The sequence below is a fragment of the Xenopus tropicalis genome, chromosome 10, assembly GCF_000004195.4.
Source record: "Xenopus tropicalis strain Nigerian chromosome 10, UCB_Xtro_10.0, whole genome shotgun sequence".
NCBI classification, from domain to species: domain Eukaryota; kingdom Metazoa; phylum Chordata; class Amphibia; order Anura; family Pipidae; genus Xenopus; species Xenopus tropicalis.
The window spans coordinates 7,827,809-7,849,461 of NC_030686.2; the positions used below are offsets into that span (position 1 = coordinate 7,827,809).

The 21,653-nt window shown below is 43.4% G+C and overlaps 1 protein-coding gene across 1 annotated transcript in view; it reads left to right on the forward strand.

Moving 5' to 3' along the window:
• The first annotated feature begins 3,904 nt into the window (after positions 1 to 3,904).
• Positions 3,905 to 21,653, forward strand: part of krt23 (keratin 23) — a 38,494-nt gene continuing 20,745 nt past the window's right edge. Inside the window, exons 1-2 of the mRNA XM_031894430.1 lie at positions 3,905 to 4,510; positions 20,600 to 20,682. Of these exons, the coding sequence (XP_031750290.1) occupies positions 4,124 to 4,510; positions 20,600 to 20,682 (470 nt within the window). The 5' untranslated portion in view covers positions 3,905 to 4,123. The remainder of the gene's footprint in view (positions 4,511 to 20,599; positions 20,683 to 21,653) is intronic.

A 21,653-nucleotide genomic window follows, 5' to 3' on the forward strand; every position in this document is an offset into this window, starting at 1 on the left:
GTCATTACATTTTTCTGCCCCCCCCTCCCCCTGAGAGACCTTTCCCTTTCCTTATGTACTCACTTATAGGGGTCACATGATTTTCTCACATGAACCAATACCAGTCCCAGATGTCACTAGTGTAGTAGCACTTGATTCTCCCATTACCCCTATCCCAAGGAAACACACCCTTCCTGCAGTTCGATTCCACCTTGGAGCCTCGTGCTGGTAGTCACATCCCTACACTCCTATTTCTATTTCTAATGATTTTAATGAGCAGGAATCCAAAGCACAGCAATTTATTTCACTCATCTCTTCAATATGCTACTAATAAGATACTAGGACTTGTATTTCCCTAGCAAAAAAAAAGAAACAGTCTCACTCATTACTGAAGATGAATAGTATCATGTCATTTATTGTAGAGATTATCAGAGTAAACAGAGTCAAGTTATGTTGAATAAAAGGGATTTATGAAGGCCAACAGAAACTATTTATCTTTTATTTCCCCTTTAAATGAAGCATGAATGCTATTTCTTTTGTCTAGACTTCAAGAGTGACATTGTGGGACAGTAGTAGAGCACATGTCTCACAGAGACTGTCTCTCCCAAGGTGGATGCTGGGTGTAGACTGCACTAAATGCACATGTTGCACCGGGTTGTACATTCTATTTATATATGTGTAAGGTTCCTCCTAGACTGCAAGCTGCGTGACTGCCTCACATACACGTAGCATTCGTCATATCATATACATTCCTTTTTGGGAACTCATGGACTCGCTGGAATATAAAACAGGCATTAATTCTACAGGAAATAATGGATTCACATCCACGATGCTATTAACAGAGATGATATAGGGCTATAATGTACATTAATACAAAGTATTATGTTCTCTCATTCCATTTCCCTGATGTCTTTTTTTAAAGGGCCACTGTACGGGGAGATATTTCTACTTCCGTTTTTGTACAGGGGAGTGACCCATATTGGAAAGTTTTTGGTAATGAGTAAATAAAGGGGGTTGGTCCTGGTGTATAATCTGATTTTTGGCTGTTTCTGATTGGTTAGATCATAACACGTCTCTAGGCCACTAATCCATTCGCTCTGTGACTTTTTGTGATGTGATTATAGTACAGTAAGGGCAAAGGTCTCTATGGCAGGAAAGTTGCCACGATTAGTCAGTGCGACCGGCACTAAGGGCCGCCCCCTGGGATCATAGGATTCACAGTTCCACAAACAAGCCAAGGCACACATACATGTTAGGCCCCATCTGGGGGGACAGTTCTCCTGGGCCCGGACGATGGTCGCTTTAAAGGGGCCCGGCCGTTATACAGTTCTTTTAGCTCGGGCCCCCTTCAAAGAACTACGGGCCTGTCATTGGTTGCCACGGGGCGCAACCTTATAAAATATGCAGATGCAGCGGGGTGCCGGCACAAATCAAGAGGATGCAGACAGTGGCAGTCGCTGGTGGGGGAGCTGGATGATGCCGGAGGAAGCCGCAGGGGAGCCGGAGGAAGTCGCTGGGGGGGGAGATGGAGGAGGCCACAGGGGAGCCGGAGGAAGTCGCTGGGGGGGGGGAGCTGGAGGAGGCCGCAGGGGAGCTGGAGGAAGGCGCTGGTGAGGGGTGATTTGGAGGAAGTCGCTGGGGGGGGGGGAGCTGGAGGATGCCGTAGGAAGTCCCTGGGGTTGGGGGGGAAGTGGCAGAAAGAAGTTGCTGGGGGGGGAACTGGAGGATTCTGGTGGGAGCTGGGGGGAAGCCAGAGGATGCTTGGGGGTGGGGAGCTGGAAGATGCTGGGAAGGAATCTGGGGGGAGCTGGAGGATGCTGGGAATGAATCTGGGGGGGAGCTGGAGGATGCTGGGAAGGAATCTGGGGCGGAGCTGGAGGATGCTTGGACTGAATCTGGGGGGGAGCTGGAGGATGCTGGGGGGCCCTGGCTACCAATGTTTTAGGGGGGCCCTGGCTACCAATGTTTTATGGGACCCTGGCTACCAATGTCTGTGTGTCCATTGAACTGATGGGAGGGAGCATTGTGGGGCAGGGCATGGGAGGAGGGGGGCCCAGAGAATTTTGTTGTGAGGGGCCCCGTGATTTGTCATGGCGGCCCTGCATACATGCTAGGCCCCATCAGCCAATGAATGGACAGAGTTCTGCCTTTTGTTACCACACTACTTCCTGTTACAGTTAGAGCTGCATTATTTCCTGTCAGCTGATCTCTGAGGGAGCACACAGCCCAGCACAAAATGGCGGCTCAAGGGAAAAGATGTAAAAGGGCAATAATTACTGATATATATATTCCAGTTTGGGGAGATTGTTTAATAAGCCACTCAATATGATATAAACTATATGTTGGTTAGGGATTCATTCAGGGGGTATAGTTTCCCTTTAAAGCACAAGAGACTGGGGAGACTGCTACCAAAGCCGAATATAGATGGATTTGCTGTGAAATTCCGCATTTCCACAGTTACATTTTTTCATGAAACTGCAGTGAAAATTCACAAAAAGGCGCATGGAAAACACATTTCACAAATTTTCGAGAATTTTCCGGTAAAAAGGGACAGATCCACCCATCACTAACCTAGAGAAACGCCGGCAGTAGTTCTGTACCTGATGCAGGAAGAGTTGCCTGTCCGTACTGAGCCTATCAGCTCTCATCTGCTGCTGTATAAATACAACTCCCCTAGGGAGCACTCACCTGAGTGGAGACTTGGCAAGTCCCTTAGTGATAAAGTGAGGAGAAGCTCCCCTGTGATTGGCTGTCGTCCTGCAAAGCAAGTCTAAAAATAACATGGTGTTTTCTAGCATTACTCTTTCCCGTTGTTACAACATTTTTTTGCTTTGATCAGTGAGCCTTGAAGTAACTTAGATTGTGAGCTCTGCGGTATAGATGCAGAATTCTACGCACAGTGCTGCATTACATTATCTATCTATTTATCTATCTGTCTGTCTATCTATCTATTTATCTATCTATCTATCTGTTTGACCAGTAACAAAACTAGTCATCCCCGGGCCCGGGTACAGGGTGTGCAGATGGGCCCCCCCTCTGGATGCATTTTTTGCTCCAAAAGGGGGCACACCCTCAGCACCCATCTATCTATCTATCTATCTATCTATTATCTATCTATCTATCATCTATCTATCTATTTTTCTATCATCTATCTATCATCTATCTATCTATCATCTATCTATCTATCAATCTATTATCTATCTATCTATCTATCTATGTATCTTGCATCTATCTATCTATCTATCTAGCATCTATCTATCTGTCTATCCAATTTATCATCTATCTATGTATGTATCTTGCTCTCTATCTATCTATCTATTATCTATCTATGTGTCTTGCATCTATCTATTTTTCTATCTATCTATCTAGCATCTATCTGTCTATCTATCTATCCATCTATCCATTTATCTAGCATCTATCTATTTATCTAGCATCTATCTATCTATCATCTATCTATCTATCTATATCATTTATTAACATGTATCTATCTATCTATTTATCTATCTATATTTATCATTTATTAACATGTATCTATCTATCCATCTAGTATCTATCTATCTATCTATCTATCTATCTTCCTCATTCTGTCTGTAGTGTTTGTCTAATGAGATTTCAGCAATAGAATAAAATCCATACACAACACAACAAAGCCCTATTTCTGTTTCACACTGAGTACAAAGCAACACTCGCTGCCTATTTATTGCCTCTGTGGCGGCGGCTGCGCTTCCCCTGTAGTACGAGGGGTTAATTCCTGCCGGTCCCTGCCAGGCACAGCCAAGCTCGCAGGAAGAATGTTGTGGGACTTGGGTGAGAAACTGGCTCTTGCGCTCCATGTATTTGATTACAATGAGCATTCAGCCTCCACCTCAGACACACCTTGTCGTGTATAATAAGAACGAGGGTTAAAAAAAAAAAAAAAAGAAAGCAGTCAGTAGGAGGCTCGGCTCTTATTGAAAATAAAAACAGTGAGATGCAGGTTTGAGCAATAGGAAAGGCACTTAATGAGAGATGACACAATACTATTTGCATTGCTGGGCTACTCCCACTCTGAATGACATAAAGTACACAAGCAAAGATACTATCCTCCTATACAGCGACTGTGCTGGCAGCTGATGCCCGAGCCGGATTCCAACTTGGTGCCACCATGAGTTTTAACTCTAATTTCCACTTCTCCTCCTCCTCCTTCAGTGAAACTTTCTCCAAAGTCAGAATCTCATCCAGCTCCTCCAGTAGCCACAGCGGGAGCAATGGAAGCCGGACCTGTATCTCCAAGCCGAACCCATTTCCCTCCAGTCCAGGAACCTTCGACTGTACCATGGATTTTAGGGAAACCCTGAGCGCCCCAAATGGCAAGGAGACCATGCAGAACTTGAACGACCGGTTGGCCTCCTACTTGGAGAAGGTCCGCTCCTTGGAAGAGGCCAACACCGGCCTGGAGAGTAAAATCCAGCTGTGGCACCGGAACAGGGCTCAGAACCACAAACGGGATTATAGCGTGTACGAGAAGACCATCGGCGAGCTGCAATCCCAGGTATGCGCTTCTCACAGGTGTTGCTTTGCGTGTCCGAAACCCAGATGGCGTTTAGAATACGCGACTGTACAAAAACAGCTGCCTTTTGTCTGGTCCCTTTGTCACCTTTAGGCAAAAATCTACGCCCGCTGCTCATGAATGGGCATGTTATCACAGTCGCATAGACCGCGAAGAATACGAGATATGTGGAATTTCATATCTCCGATATTCAGCGAATGATTGAGGCTATGTCGGCTCGCACTCCTTATTTACTGTTCTGTGTATTTACTTTGCTATGTAACACATGATAGGGCTTGAACACAGCGAGAAATGTCACCGGTAGCCTGCAGAAATAACAACAGGGTTTCGGATACACTGATCTGTCAACATGGGAAATACCAAAGCTTTCATGTGTTGGAGTGTTGCCATCTGGTTCATATAGTAGCAACCTGTATTATATTATCCATATTCACATGCTGCATCTATACATAGGCCTTGGAGCATAGGAAAAATGTTTTATTGCACATTTCCCATGTGATTTAGTGGTTTCCACATAGGGATGTCACACAATGCGACAGTTCTGATCACTAAAATGTATTGTAATTGGGTTGGCCTAAAGCTCTAGTAATTCTGGCTTTATTGGTCACGTGTCATTGTAAGCCCTTCCCCATAATAACAAACATTCAGTTATGGAGTCTGCAAGGATACAGTGCACCTCTATGGAAAAGGGAATATGGAAACTTTGGGAAGACGTTGATTTATGAAATGTTTGACTTTAAATATAGAGTCAGGCAATGTAGTTAGTAGTCGTAGGGATAGTCTTTATAGGGATAGCAGGTATAGTAGGGAGAGATGGTGCCTATAGTAGCAGTGGGGGGGATAATAGCCTCTGGGAAGGGACTGGGGCTGTGGGATAACAGGTATAGTAGGGAGAGATGGTGCCTATAGTAGCAGTGGGGGGATAATAGCCTCTGGGAAGGGACTGGGGCTGTGGGATAGCAGGTATAGTAGGGAGAGATGGTGCCTATAGTAGCAGTGGGGGGATAATAGCCTCTGGGAAGGGACTGGGGCTGTGGGGTAGCAGGTATAGTAGGGAGAGATGGTGCCTATAGTAGCAGTGGGGGGATAATAGCCTCTGGGAAGGGACTGGGGCTGTGGGATAGCAGGTATAGTAGGGAGAGATGGTGCCTATAGTAGCAGTGGGGGGGATAATAGCCTCTGGAAAGGGACTGGGGCTGTGGGATAGCAGGTATAGTAGGGAGAGATGGTGCCTATAGTAGCAGTGGGGGGATAATAGCCTCTGGGAAGGGACTGGGGCTGTGGGATAGCAGGTATAGTAGGGAGAGATGGTGCCTATAGTAGCAGTGGGGGGATAATAGCCTCTGGGAAGGGACTGGGGCTGTGGGATAGCAGGTATAGTAGGGAGAGATGGTGCCTATAGTAGCAGTGGGGGGATAATAGCCTCTGGGAAGGGACTGGGGCTATGGGATAGCAGGTATAGTAGGGAGAGATGGTGCCTATAGTAGCAGTGGGGGGATAATAGCCTCTGGGAAGGGACTGGGGCTGTGGGATAGCAGGTATAGTAGGGAGAGATGGTGCCTATAGTAGCAGTGGGGGGATAATAGCCTCTGGGAAGGGACTGGGGCTGTGGGATAGCAGGTATAGTAGGGAGAGATGGTGCCTATAGTAGCAGTGGGGGGATAATAGCCTCTGGGAAGGGACTGGGGCTGTGGGATAGCAGGTATAGTAGGGAGAGATGGTGCCTATAGTAGCAGTGGGATAATAGCCTCTGGGAAGGGACTGGGGCTGTGGGATAGCAGGTATAGTAGGGAGAGATGGTGCCTATAGTAGCAGTGGGGGGATAATAGCCTCTGGGAAGGGACTGGGGCTGTGGGATAGCAGGTATAGTAGGGAGAGATGGTGCCTATAGTAGCAGTATACTAGTAGCAGGATACTAGCCTATGGCTATTTTATATAAGTGTTGCCTGATCTGTGATGCTGTGAAAGTCATACATACTTTATATAACTAACAAGTCCCACAAAGTTTATTTTGCACAGGGTCCTACAACTACTATGTCATTTGGCCTGTGTGGTGATAATAGTTCAAAACCTCCTGTTTTCTGGAATTCTCTTCTATTAGACAGAATGGTAATGGTTTATTTTGTAATTATTGACCACAAACCCTAAAACTACATAGTTAAATTATGGTTCTGCTGCAGAGAGGAAACTAAAGGACATTACATATTCCCCTTAAATCAATGCGTGGGCGCAGCTCCCATTATGTTGCAAGTGAAAGAAGTGTTGCATCAGGACCAGTTCAATAGCACAAACGGCCAATAACAAACCAAGGAACGTCTAGATAACAAGTGAAAAGGCAATGTATTTGCAGAGGAACCTCCCATCGGCAAAATAAATGGACAAAAGAATGCACAGCAAACACCAGAATAAATCATGATTGTACAACAAGCAGTCAAATGATATTGTGATTTATAAAGTCTATTCATAAAACAGACCAACAGGAGGTGTGGGGGGTGGGGTAAGAAGTTTTAAAGCAATCAGAAACCAAGGAAAATAGTTATACAGGCTACAGAGAGAAGAACAATAAACCAAGGGAAAGCAGTGAAAATGGCTCTTCTTGGTGAGGGCAGTGAGGTTGTGGAATGGCCTGCCAATTTCCTAGGGGTATCTAATAAGGGCTGTGATTGGCTATTTGGTAGCCCCTATGGGGAGTGGCAGCATACAGGAGCTCTGTTTGGCAGTACAGCTGGTTTTTATGCAACCAAAAGTTGCCCCCAAGTCAGGAATTCAAAAATAAGCCCCTGCTTAGGGGCCACTGGGAGCAACACCCAAGGGGTTGGGGGAGCAACATGGTGCCCCTGAGCCACTGGTTGGGGATCACTGGTCTACAGTCAGTTTTATTTCTTACATAATGATTTTATTCCTATACCTGGGGTTTGGGATACCATTGCTTGGCCAAGTTCCCAGTTTATTCTCATCCACAGATTTCAATGGAACATATTTTTAAAGGGGAAGTATGAATGACATGCATTGCTCTTTTGCCTCTGTCCAGCTTGCAAATAGAGCGGCTGTTGGGGGATCAATGGAAAAACGGTTTCTCTGTGCAAATCAAAAAGTGATTTCTACATGTACCAGATATAAATGAATAGTATGTCAATTCGAATGAATGGTTTGTATCTGCGCTACTGTTCCTGTTGTTACACTGTTAGTTACTAAAGGTGTGAGCAGAAGGTCCTATTGATTCTACTAAGCCTTTTATCGCCTCGGTATATTCAAGCTGAAGTTTATAAAAAGGATCTACCTGTTTGCATTGTAGGAAGAGAAGATGTGCCTAGATCATTGCATGGATCCAGCAAGGTCTGCACTCTCAGGCCTGGGGGTAGAAATGTTTGCATGGTATTTGCAACCTTATACCCACCAACTATATATATATATATATAGAAGGACTGTATATGAAGTTGTTGTGGAGTAATAGGAGGCTACACTGCTTTTCATCAAGTAATATTATCTGTTGGGATAAAGGTTATACCCCCAAGTGATGGAACCTCCCCCTACTGCTCTACATTGCCAGTGCTTTGTGGGATAAATGGGTTATAGGTGCCCTCTTTGCCTTTTCATGTTGTTACTTTGCAGCAGGATCCCAACTGCGAGCTCTATCCCCCCCCCAAAACCATTTTCAAAAATTTTGCATATAGAGGAATTCTCAGTGCTTCATATTGCTGTAATTGGCAAGAGATGGACTAAAGCAAATAAAGTGCTGTCTTGCATAAAAAAGGGCATTGACTCAAGGGATGAAAATATCATTTTATAGGTCCCTGGTAAGGCCTCACCCTGAGTATGGGGGGCAGTTTTGGGCTCCAGTCCTTATGCCGACAAAGGGTGGGCCAAAGACTGGCTTGGGATGCAGCTCAATGTTCCAGGGGGATAGCCCACCCTTTGTCGGCATTCCTGACAAAGGGTGTATTATCCCACCCAAAATTGGCTAAAAAAGCATGTAAGTGCTGTTACTATTCAATTTAAAGCTACATGTTGCTGCCTAGTAGCAGAGTGTGGCACAATGTTAGCTATAGATAAAACCAATATAGATAGGTGCTACCATTTATTGGCTTATTTAGTAGATTATAAAATGCATGCCCTCAGAACCAGGGTCAGACTGGGGGGTGCAGGGCTCACCAGGGCTGCCGCCAGAGGGGCTCCGCATCCCCCAAAGGGACCACTGCTATGCCTCCCCACGGGGACCTCCACCGCCTTCCCAACCCCCTCCCCTGACCGTGCGTACTTTATTCTTACATTAGGCGCGTTGGGAGATCTGTGGACCAGGGGAGCGTCGGTGGGGATTTGGTCTGGGCCGGTGGCTTAAAAATGAGCAAAATGGCAATAAAATCAACAAAATTTGGGCACCGCAGAACTTTTTTGCCGCAACCACTTTTTCTTCATTCGGTTGATTTTTTGCCAAGGTGAATTTGTGAGCCAGTTTCGCAAAAAACGAATCCACGCCTGGAGAAAAAAGTTGCTCATTGCTGCTCTCTACTCATGTCAAAATGCTGCTGTCGTCCATTACTATATTACATTCCTACATTACTATCCCCCCCTGTGCTGTACCTCCTACTCTGTATACAAAGACCTCCAATCAAGGTATTGTTCCCAGTACAGACCTTTTGTTTTTCACTAGAAATAAAGCCTCATTCACACTGCAGAACTTCATTCAACTTGTTCACAGTAAATTCTTTAAGAGAGTCAGCCTTGACGTCTACGTCAAGTCCTTTTCAGCATTGTAAAGTCAGTGACCCCAGTTTGAATGTTGGAAAGAAGAAGGCAAAAAACGAAACTATAAAAAATAAATAATGGAGACTAATTGAAACGTTGCTCTCGGGGACCCCCAGTTTCCCTTCACTGGCAATGGGAATAGCCGTAAGTATAGAGTCAGATGGCAGCTAAGGAATGACTACTTTATACGTTTGTGGTCAGTTCCACACGTGCTACTCACAATTTTCATTGGATCTGCATTGATTCTTTACAGCCATTCTGGGCCAATGCAGCATTCCTACTAACAGTTGGCATAATAAAATCACTAACTGGCTATTCAGGGAGTTCTCATTAGGAATTAAAGATGTCTTCCTTGCTATGGTGTATGGGTAATTTTCCGTAGAAACTCTGCTATATCTGTGCAGGGAAAATGGGTGCCGGGTGAAAGCTGCTATTTGTTTTAGAACGGAGGGGATGTATGCCATACAAATAGTGTGGTCTTGGTGGAGGAGATGCAACCAACTTTTATAGGAAAATGTAGGGTTTACATGTCATTTAACTCGGGATGGAGAGGTTGCCTCGGCCCACTGTATGATAATTGATAGCCAGTAAGAAAATAAAGTACCTTATTGCACCCTTAGCCCCAGAGAGCCTCATGATGCTCAGGGCTGGATTAACTATAGGCCAGATGGAGATGCAGCCCCCCCCCCCGTACTTTGGTGTACCCCATATGTCATGTCAGTGTTGCTCAACTTGCTGAGGGGTTCTGCATCCAATAAACATTAATTGGATCTTAGCTGGGATCAAGTAGAAGGTATTATTTTATGATTACAGATAAAAAATTAGAATTATTTGCTTATAATGGAGTCTATGGGAGATGGCCTTCCCGTAATTCTGAACTTTCTGGATAACAGGTTTGCGGATAACGGATCCCATACCTGTGTTTTCAATTTTTGGACCTTCTCTCCAGTTAATATGGAGCCCAGTGTCTCACAGTATAGAATGATCATACCAAGCTATGTAAATAGGCAGCTACCGAGGAATAAAACACACAGAGGATATGAGCCGGTACAATTTGGTTAAGCAAATTCAATAACAAAGTGAAACTTGGGGGAGTTTCAAAGCCTTCAGTATCTTTATATTAATATCTATATTGATCATTGTCTGCACTGGGGCATAGTAATAGTAAAATAGTAAAAATTTAAATTTTTTGTAGAAAACTTATAAAGGACGACTATATGACGAAGAAAGGGCGTTAAGAACAGGGAATAGCCAAGTGTGTGTAAATTTATACCATCTCCCTGTTATGGGATGTTTGGCTTAAAGGAAAACTATACCCCATAATGAATACTTAACCAACAGATATCATATTTAGCAGCCTAAAGATTATAGAATCTCACCAAACTGGAATATATATATCAGTAAATATTGCCCTTTTACATCTTTTCCCTTGAGCTGCCATTTTGTGCTGGGCTGTGTGCTCCCTCTGAGATCAGCTGACAGGAAGTGATGCAGCTCTAACTGTAACAGGAAGTAGTGTGAGAGTAAAAGGCAGAACTCTGCCCATTCATTGGCTGATGGGGCCTAGCATGTATGTGTGCCTTGGCTTGTTTGTGGGCACTGTGAATCCTATGATCCCAGGGGGCGGCCCTTAGTACTTAAAATGGCAGTTTCCTATTTAGGATTACCCAATGGCACATACGACTAAAAAGTATATGTTTATGAAAATGGTTTATTTAGATGAAGCAGAGTTTTACATATGGGCTGTTTATACAATATATTGTTATAGAGACCTACATTGTTTGGGGGTATAGTTTCCCTTTATGGCCTCACGTCACAGCACCTTGAAATCCCTGGATCACTTCCCAATCTGCCCAACTATTTCCTTTTTGAGCTTTTTATTAGGGAACTGGAAGATCATAGAAAGACTATTAGAGATCATAAGGAAGGCAGTGGCTATGGGGGGGGGGGGGGGGTAAAAAGGAAAATAATAACTTTCTCTCAGTTTAAAAATAGGACTGGACAGGTGTATGTACAAATAATATATATATTACTGTGTATTTTGTTACAAAACATACAAGCAATTGTAACCTTTCAAGATCATCAGATTAATAAGTGGAAAAGGCTTTATATGAAGACAAAGGCAGATCCAGCCGCTATAAAACACATGTAAAACAATCCTTAAGCCTCTCCTTGGATAGATGTAATCTTGGCAACCAGATTATAGAAGTCGAATTGTTATAAAAATAACAGGAATTGGCACTGAGGGGAGTAATTTAGCATTGTAGAGGTTTTTGCTTAGAAAATAAGTAACTACATGGCTGCCAAACATCTGGGTACTAGCTGCCACCCATGTAGAATGGTACTGCCCAACAGGTACACTCTCAAAATACATTCACATGACTAATATCTATAATGTGATTGGAGAAAAAAAAGTGCCTACTAAGGCTCAGGGAAGAATGTAGTCAGTTACTACTTGTGTTTGTGTGTGGTGGAGAGCAAAATACCTGCACCATCTTGTAAATACCTCCTCAGATGCTTTTGAGTAGTTAGCATTAATGCCTATAAGATGTGGAGGATTCATTTTATGTTATATGATAGGGTTGCCAACTTTTTGCTAAAAAACTATACTGGGCAGGCAGGGGGCAGTTTTACAAAGGGGTGGGTTGTGACATAAATGGGCGAGGCAATGACATTGGGGGGCGGAGTTTAATCATTAAGGGAATTGCGTTGCATCCTGAGGTGTGGAATTCAGAGGATTAGGTGAGTATGGAGGGAAGAAAGGGGTGAGCTGGGGACATATCAAAGGTGGGCTGTGGTGAATTGAGTAGATATTACAAATATACTGGCAAGTACATTGCCAGTAAATTCATAAAGCTGGCCCCAGCCTTGGCTGGTATTTTACCAGCTAGACCAGTGAAATACCAGCCAGGTGGCAACCCTAATGATTAACCTTGTTTTGGTGGAGTTTCAGTTTGGCCATAGCATCTCATCAGAAATTACTTGGACACTCATCTCTGAGGTATCTCTGAGGTATTAAGTCAGTTCTGATTTTCAGCTATGAATCCTTCATTTGTCATTATATTGTACAGTATGTCGGTGGGAAGATATGTATATTGGTGTTTGCCTGTTGCCTTGATTTGTAGATGTAAGGGGTGCATTCACAATAGCACTGGCTTCACTCATCGCTGCGTCGTGATGTCACCTTGGGCGGCAAATTTGAATTTAAAATGGGTTCCTTGTCTGTAATAAATCGCCCAAGCTAGTTCTGTGCTTCTGAGTTCCTAGCTAAGATCTACATTGATCGATTGCGTGGTTTTCTGACTTATTGCCTTAATTTCGACTTTGAATCTCTGCTGCCTGCCACCGACCTTTGCCTGACTTGACTTCATCTCCGCCTGATACATTTCTGTACTGCACTCACTGGAATACCTTGGCCGTGTGTAGGATCCCTGTCTGCTCTGCCACAGAAAGTCCCAAAAGGGCGTCGGTGAACACCGGGGTCGGCAGGGCTCTCCTGATACACCTAAAAGGTACTCCTGGCAGTTTCCGGGCTCCTAAGCATATGAAGGTTCTCATTCATCCAGGTCATGGTATATCTGTAGTAATAAGTCAGATCATCTGGACTTGCTGTTTTTTTTTTTTTGTCTTCTTGAAGATGTTTAGCTATTCATCCGGCTGGCTTTCTCAATTCAGAAATTCTGAACTAAAAAAGCAAGTCAGATGACTAGTGAAACGTCTTCAAGAAAGGAAAAAAACACAGCAAGTCCATTGATTTGACTTATTACTACAAATATACCATGACCTGGATGAATGAGAACCTTCACAAACTCTACTGGCTTGATTACTCCATTGATTACTACAGAGAACAAAAATGTCCATAATCTGTCCCCATCCCCATTCCTTCTGACACTTCGACTTGGCTTAAGTTGCCTGAGGGTGACAAAAAACTTTTGTCACTAATAATCCTTCAATAGGCTGGAGTACTGTTTACATTTATACTCCATTTATACTCCAGCCTATGGAAGATGCCCACCATGACCTAAAGAAGAAGTCCACTTTGACTGATCCAAAAATGTCCATAATCTGTCCCCATCCTCATTCCTTCTGACACTTCGACTTGTCTTAAGTTGCCTGAGGGTGACAAAAGACTTTTGTCACTAATAATCCTTCAATAGGCTGGAGTACTGTTTACATTTATACTCCATTTATACTCCAGCCTATGGAAGATGCCCACCATGACCTAAAGAAGAAGTCCACTTTGACTGATCCAAATGGTGACTGATAGGAACATGTCAAAATCACCAAACATAACTTGTATTCAATGAACTTGTCAATCAGAGAAAACTGTAAATACAAAAAAGGCAAATATCAAGGGTGTTTTGTTACTCTGTTCTGAAATGTAGTATTTTTGATGGACCTATTTCCTTGCAATGACCGCATTTGTTCCTGAAATCAGATCTCTTCAGTAGTAACAAAATCTCTGATGCTCCAGGGAGACATTCCTCTCGCTGAAGCAAACGTTGATGAGAGAATAAACCCTTTGGCCTAACCTAATAAGGCAATAAATAACAGGCACTTGTAACAGGTTCTCCTATGGGAGACAAACAGGAAGCACAAGATGAAGGCATTCTGTTTTATAGACTGTGCTTGGATATTCTCCCTTCCGCATTAATACAGAGAGAAGTTGTGACACTGTAATTATACTCTTTATTTATGGATCGTACATGCAGAGTAGGAAGATTAGTCACAACTGTATAGTCTGTTCCAAGTATGTGGTTTTGCCTCTGTTAACTTCAGACAGATCACTATTTCAACTGTTTCACAAAGAAAATAAAAATACCCATTGGCAGTACGTAAATAAAAGTTACCAAATTCCCCTTCATGATTGTAGGACTGATGCCAAGTAGAGCTTTCCTAAAATCAGCCTTCTTTAAGACCATTTGGAGCATAAATAATATGAAGCCCAGTGCCTCTACAGCAGTGATCCCCAACCAGTGGCTCAGGGGGAACAAGTTGCTCCCCAACCCTTTGGATGTTGCTCCCAGTGGCCCCAAAGTAGGTGCTAATTTTTGAATTTCTGGTAAGTTTTGGTTGCAAACAAACCAAGTATAATGCCAAACAGAGCCTCCTGTAGGCTTCCAGTCCACATAGGGGCTATTAAGTAGCCAAGTATAGCTCTTATTGGCACCCCCAGGAACTTTATTCATGCTTGTGTTGCTCCCCAAACCTTTTTCCATTTTAATGTGGCTCATGGGTACAAAAGGTTGGGGATCCCTGCTCTTAAGTGACTAATGTTCTTACTTGAACAAGGGCTTTTCCTAAGGGGCAATGGTATTCTTTTTCTGTCATCAGAAATGCCCAGTCAAAATCCCAGGAAAACATCTCTTTATTCAAGTAACAGCTTTTATAGTACTGCCGCCAAGCGGAAATGTAAAAATGGGCACCTACTTTGAGCCCACTGGGAGCAACATCCAAGGGAGCCTCTGGTTGGGGATCTTTACGATAAAGAAGGAATATGTTTCCTAAATCCTCATAGCATGGACCAGGGGTGGCCAGACCTTTTTCATCGGCGTTCGACCGATGACGGGGGATTTGGAAGTGTGGCGTGAATGTGTACGTACGCATCCCTGGTTTCATTTCGGTCCACCAGAAATCCATGGGGGATCGACTGGTGGACCATGATCAACGTCTTGACCACCCCTGGCATGGACTATTGTCTATAAATGATCCCCTAGTACAGTGATCCCCAACCAGTAGCTCAGGGGCAACATGTTGCTCACCACCCCCATTGATGTTGCTCCCAGTGGCCTCAAAGTAGGTGCCCATTTTTAAATTTCTGGCTTGGAGACAAGTTTTGGAAGCCCAGAGACGCAGTTTTACTCCAAGCAGAGCCTCCTGCAGTCCACATGGGGCTACCAAATAGCCAATCACAGCCCTATTTGGCACCCCTCAACACTTTTTACATCTGAATGTAGTAAAAAAGGTTGGGGATCCCTTATCTAGTACATGAATTTCTTAAATATCAACCCATTCTAGAAAGCTCTTCATAAGGTTATCAAACATGGTACCTACACACCAAAGTACATAAGAGATAATGCAGACCCTGCCTGCAGGAGGTTCTAAAAGCCATAAAATTAGAACCATGTTCACTATAACAAGTCATTATTTTAAAATTAGGTTAGTTGATTTGACTCAACGGAGGATATTTGTTCAATAATTACAAGTTGTACAACAGCGTTTGTGGTGCATCTAGAGACAGAAATACGACTAGTGATCTAAACAAGACCTTCGTGTCTTATGTTCCAACATGTAAGCCTTGAATTATACTCAATGTATATATTTGTTTTGTTGAACAAATAGTCTTCTGTAGTAAAATGGCAGTGACGTTTGTTTGATGACAGTTGGGCAATTCATAGCTTTATCATCAGAGAATTATGGTTTCGGCCCACGGTGGCACAGCAAAGAGATGTAAACAGCCCAACCCATTATCCATTTATAGATAAAGTTTATTATAGGGAAAATACATCTTCGAGTCGGGGTTACATTACAGAAAAGTAGGAGTATATCTCCTACTGCTTATTTACATCAGTACATATTCACACCTCCCAAAAATGAAAAATAAAAAAAAGAAGGACAAAAAGATTTGGCGCGTGCAGCCATTTACCACACCCCATTTTTAAAAAAAATACTCCTTTTATATAGTTGAAATGGCGGGATCAGATGCAAATGTGCTATACCCTCATACTGTACTGCCTAAGGAAAACAATATAGCAACTTCTATAATAAAATACAAATATAGAGAGAAGGCAGTCAGTTATAAGCGAGTTATAACTATGTATCAGTTTTGCCCGCTATACACAGTGCCCCCAATGGCCCAATAGACAGTACCCCCCATAGACAGTACCCCCATACACAGTGCCCCCATAGTACCCCCCATACACAGTGCCCCCATAGACAGTACCCCCCATAGAAAGCACCCCCAATTGACCCCATACACAGTGCCCCCAATGACCCAATAGACAGTACCCCCCATACACAGTGCCCCCATAGACAGTACTCCCATACACAATGCCCCCATAGACAGTACCCCCCATAGAAAGCACCCCAATTGACCCCATACACAGTGCCCCCACAGACAATACTCCCCATACACAGTGCCCCCATAGACAGTACCCTCCATAGAAAGCACCCCAATTGACCCCATACACAGTGCCCCCACAGACAATACTCCCCATAGAAAGTGCCCCCGATTGACCCCATAGACAGTAGCCCCCATAGAAAGTGCCCCCATAGACAATACCCCCTATACACAGTGCCCCCATACACAGTATCCCCCCATACATAGTACCCCCCCATGCACTCCGGCTTCTTCTGTGACTCTGATCCTTATGCAGCGGCGACAGGCCTTTTTATAAGGTTGCGCCCCCTGCGTACTGACGTCATGCGTACCCACGGGTGCAACCTTATAAAAGGGCCTGTCGCCACTGCTTAAGGAGCAGAGTCACCGAAGAGGCCGGAGCACCCGACTACAGCCAGCGCATCCCGCTGTGCTCGATAATTCAATGAATGCTTACGGAAATGCGGGACATTCATGGAACTATCCGGCACAGCGGGATGCGCTATAAAGCAGGACAGTTGGGGGGTATGCATATTACTTGCTAAAACTTCTAAACTCTTGGAAAATGTTGGTTGCTATTATATTTTTTATATCAACTCACTTAAAGCTCATTGTTTCCACTAAAGCAATGCTCTATATACACAATAGCCAACGCCTTAAAACCTTTCTGTCAACTCAGGTGAAAATAAATAAGAAATACCCGCCTAAGAACCAAAGCATTTATCTTTTGATTCACGGACAATTGGGAACCTACCACAATAATGGGGCACCAGGAGGTTTATGTACATAAGGTAGGAAACATTTCTGTCTAGACTCAATAAATATTAAGGGGATTAGGGAGGCTGGGTTTGAGGCAGGTACATTTTAAATATGACAGCATGTTTAGCTGGTCAGAGTAGTAGTGATCGGGATTTGTCTTCTTGGCAATGAGCCTGGTGATGCTCATATTCACTGTAGATAAAGAGCAGACTGGGTGCCCCAGTTTTAGACTTTTATAGAAAGTCCTCCTACGTTTGATAGGTGCAACAGAAATCTAATCCTAATACTCAGTGGAATGTATTCTCTCTGCTCCTCAACTGTGAAGTTGCCCTTTTAAAGGGATAGTAAGCCCAATGCGCCATAAACCCAACGCTTCAACGTAGGTGTTATAAGAAGAATTTGGGTTTAAAATCACATTTTATTGGATGATTACAATTCTATGCAGATGGATTTTGGCCTGTCTTTTGCAAAAATGCTAAGCTGACCGTCGTAAATATTGTGGCACACCCTCATTCCCTTTGTTTCTCCAAAGGAACAAATCCCCACATCTAGGTGTGGAAGGGTCTTGGAAGGTTTGATTGTGATTGCTAAAGGGTAAATATCACATTTTATTGGATGATTGCAATTCTATTAGATGAATTTTGGCCTGTCTTTTACAAAAATGCTAAGCTGACCATCGTAACTATTGTGGGACAACCTCATTCCCTTTGTTTCCCCAGTTTTAATAGATGTCCATCTTCTTGAGCGAATCCCCATATCTAGGTGTGGAAAAGTCTTGAAAGGGGTTCCTTAAGGTTTGATTCTAAAGGCTAAATCTCACATTATATTGGATGATTGCAGTTCTATACAGATGGATTTTGGCCTGTATATTGCAAAAATGCAATGTTGACCATGGAAGGGGTTCCTTAAGGTTTGATTGCGATAGCTAAAGGGTAAATATCACATTTTATGGATGATTGCAATTCTATGCAGATGGATTTTGGCCTGTCTATTGCAAAAATGCTATGTTGACCATGGAAGGGGTTCCTTAAGGTTTGATTGTGATTGCTAAAGGGTAAATATCACATTTTATTGGATGATTGCAATTCTATGCAGATGGATTTTGGCCTGTCTATTGCAAAAATGCTAAATTGACCATCTTAAATATTGTGGCCTACTGCCCTTTGCCAATCTTCTTAAATAAATTCCCTTAAGTGGAAGGGCATTGGAAGGGGTTCCTTTAGGTTTGATTGCTAAAGGCTGCCTGCCCCGGATCCCATGCTCAGACATGCCACATTGTAGGCACGGATGGGGCTTCCTTGGCCGCAGATATGTTTGTGTTGACTGGAATGAGCTTTCCGTCTGGATTATGGGCTGAACAAGTCTGAAGACCCATTATAGTATTATATTTCTACTCTTATAAAGTTTATTGCTGAGTGTAATATTGCATTGTGTATGAAAGGTAGGGATTATGTTGGGGTAGTAATCTGCAACCTTGAGTTAGACTGTTGCAGCGTTTGGGCGGCTTGTACTTGGGATCTGAAAAAATGTTTTTTTTGGATGCTCCCAAGGCATCTGTGAGTTCCACCCTCCATCACTCTCGGTACGCTTATTACACAAATGCATGCATTAACACATTCTACCTGTGCTGTAGCTTCAAAACAAAAGGCCGACGCCTTCAACATGACACAAAACTGGGAAAGGAAAAAGCTTCCCACACGTGAAGTGCAAATGTGATGTCTGCAGGACTTAATTACATCAGCAAAGGCGGAAGTTTACATAGAGACATACAGACTAAAGTAAATAAGCATTGGGCCACCCTGTCTATTTGTTTATTTCTCTAAGGCTAATGGTATATATATACAGGTATGGGACCTGTTATCCAGAATGCTCGGGACCTGGGGTTTTCTGGATAAGGGATCTTTCTATAATTTGGATCTCCATAACTTAAGTCTACTAAAATTCAATTCAATATTGAATAAACCCAATAGGATTGTTTTGCACCCAATAAGGGGTAATTATATCTTAGTTGGGATCAAGTACAGGTACTGTTTTATTATTACAGAGAAAAGGGAATCATTTAACCATTAAATAAACCCAATAGGGCTGTTCTGCCCCCAATAAGGGGTAATTATATCTTAGTTGGGATCAAGTACAGGTACTGTTTTATTATTACAGAGAAAAGGGAATCATTTAACCATTAAATAAACCCAATAGGGCTGTTCTGCCCCCAATAAGGGGTAATTATATCTTAGTTGGGATCAAGTACAGGTACTGTTTTATTATTACAGTGAAAAGGGAATCATTTAACCATTAAATAAACCCAATAGGGCTGTTCTGCCCCCAATAAGGGGTAATTATATCTTAGTTGGGATCAAGTACAGGTACTGTTTTATTATCACAGTGAAAAGGGAATCATTTAACCATTAAATAAACCCAATAGGGCTGTTCTGCCCCCAATAAGGGGTAATTATATCTTAGTTGGGATCAAGTACAGGTACTGTTTTATTATCACAGTGAAAAGGGAATCATTTAACCATTAAATAAACCCAATAGGGCTGTTCTGCCCCCAATAAGGGGTAATTATATCTTAGTTGGGATCAAGTACAGGTACTGTTTTATTATTACAGAGAAAAGGGAAATCATTTTTAAAAATTAGAATTATTTGCTTATAATGGAGTCTATGGCCTTTCCGTAATTTGGAACTTTCTGGATAACGGATCCCATACCTGTATTGGCATTTTCTCCATGCCATTCATGTCACTTATTGGTCACTGAATGTTCCCTGCTAGCCTTCATCTGCCAGCAAAGAACACACCTTGCACATTTAAGCTTATTTTGGGGATAAAAGGGGGATATTATTTTTATAGTCTACAGTGGGGATCCCCAACCTTTTTTACTCATGAACCACACTCAGATGTAAAAAGTGATGGGGAGCCACACAAGCATGAAAAAAGTTCCTTGCAGATGCCAAATAAGGGCCGTGATTGCCTATTTGGTAGCCCCATGTGGGCTGCTGGCTCTGTTTGGAAAACAGCCAGTAAATAGGAAGGGGAGGGGAACAGATGGAGGGAGAAAACCAGAGGTTGAATGGGTTGGGGGAAGCAGAGAGGAATAGAGGTAGAGCTGACAGGTGGATGGTAGACATAGTTGCTCCCCAACCCCTTGGATGTTGCTCCCAATGGCCTCAAAGCCAGAGCTTATTTTTGAATTCCTGGCTTGGGGGCAAATTTTGGTTCCATAAAAACCATGAGTACTGACAAACAGAGCCTCCTATAGGCTTCCAGCCCACATAGGGGCTACCAAATAGCCCATAACAGCACTTATTTGGCACCATTGGAACCTTGCTTGTGTTGCTCCCCAACTCTTTTTACATTTGAATGTGGTTCACGAGTAAAAAAGGTCTGGGGTCCCCTGACATAGAGAAACTGGCAGCTGGGATGGAGTTTGAATTTCAGTAGTAACCAATATTTACGTTTATCCCACAGCTTGTAGATGGACACATGAATGGAGCAAAGATAAAACTACAGATGGAAAATGCAAAATTAGCTTTCGATGCCTTCAAACGCAAGTAAGTCAATATAGCAACTCATTGTCAATGTTGTTATATTAACCAACTAACCATTCGGCTTCTCAGTCGTTTGCTACTTACATGGATGTTGTTTATCTTTCTAATTCGGTTTCTAAAAATTAAAACAAATTTTGGCTTGCTTTCCATGATTCCTGCTGTTTTCCATACAAATACAGTATGGCGGGGGTTTCTTCTCCACTAATGTGTTCACATGGAGACACTTTCCTAGTTTCTGCATAAGCATTTCGCCCCCACCACAATGACGCTTATTATTTACGAGTCTAAAGCTGCCCATACACGGGCAGATGTCGCCAAGCGACCGGATCTTCACCCGATATCCCCACCTACGGGTGGGCGTGATATCGGGTAACATGTAGGCGATTGAATTGTAACAGCGGCAATGGGGCAGTCGATTCGGGGACCCCATCAATGAGCCAATGCGGTCCCCGATGCAACTGAATTTTCTAACCTGGCCGATCAATATCTGGCCAATTTCAGGCCAGATATCGGTCAGCCAGGCCCCTCATTTCTGTCCCTACATGGGCCGATAAGCTGCCGAATCTGTCTAAGGGACCCATATCGGCAGCTACAATTGGCCCACAGTCACACAATGGTCAGTTTATGAGAGGCCGATGTGGTCCCCGATCCGACTAAATCTTTTTACCTGCCCGATCGATGCCTGCCCGATTTCAGGCCAAACGTCGGTTGGGCAGGCCATCGTTTGTGCCCCTACATGGGCCGATAAGCTGCTGAATCAGTCTAAAGGGACCGATATCGGCAGCTACAATTGGCTCGTGTATGGCCACCTTAAGGGTGAAGACACATGGAGCTACTAAAATGTGGCTACTAAAACAGACAATGCTGATCATTTACTGATAACTGTCTCTACGTGTGTTTAGCAGAGGCAATTCTCAGTATTGTCTATGGGGACCCCTTTGGGGGGTCGAACAACCCTTTCACAGGGGTCGCCT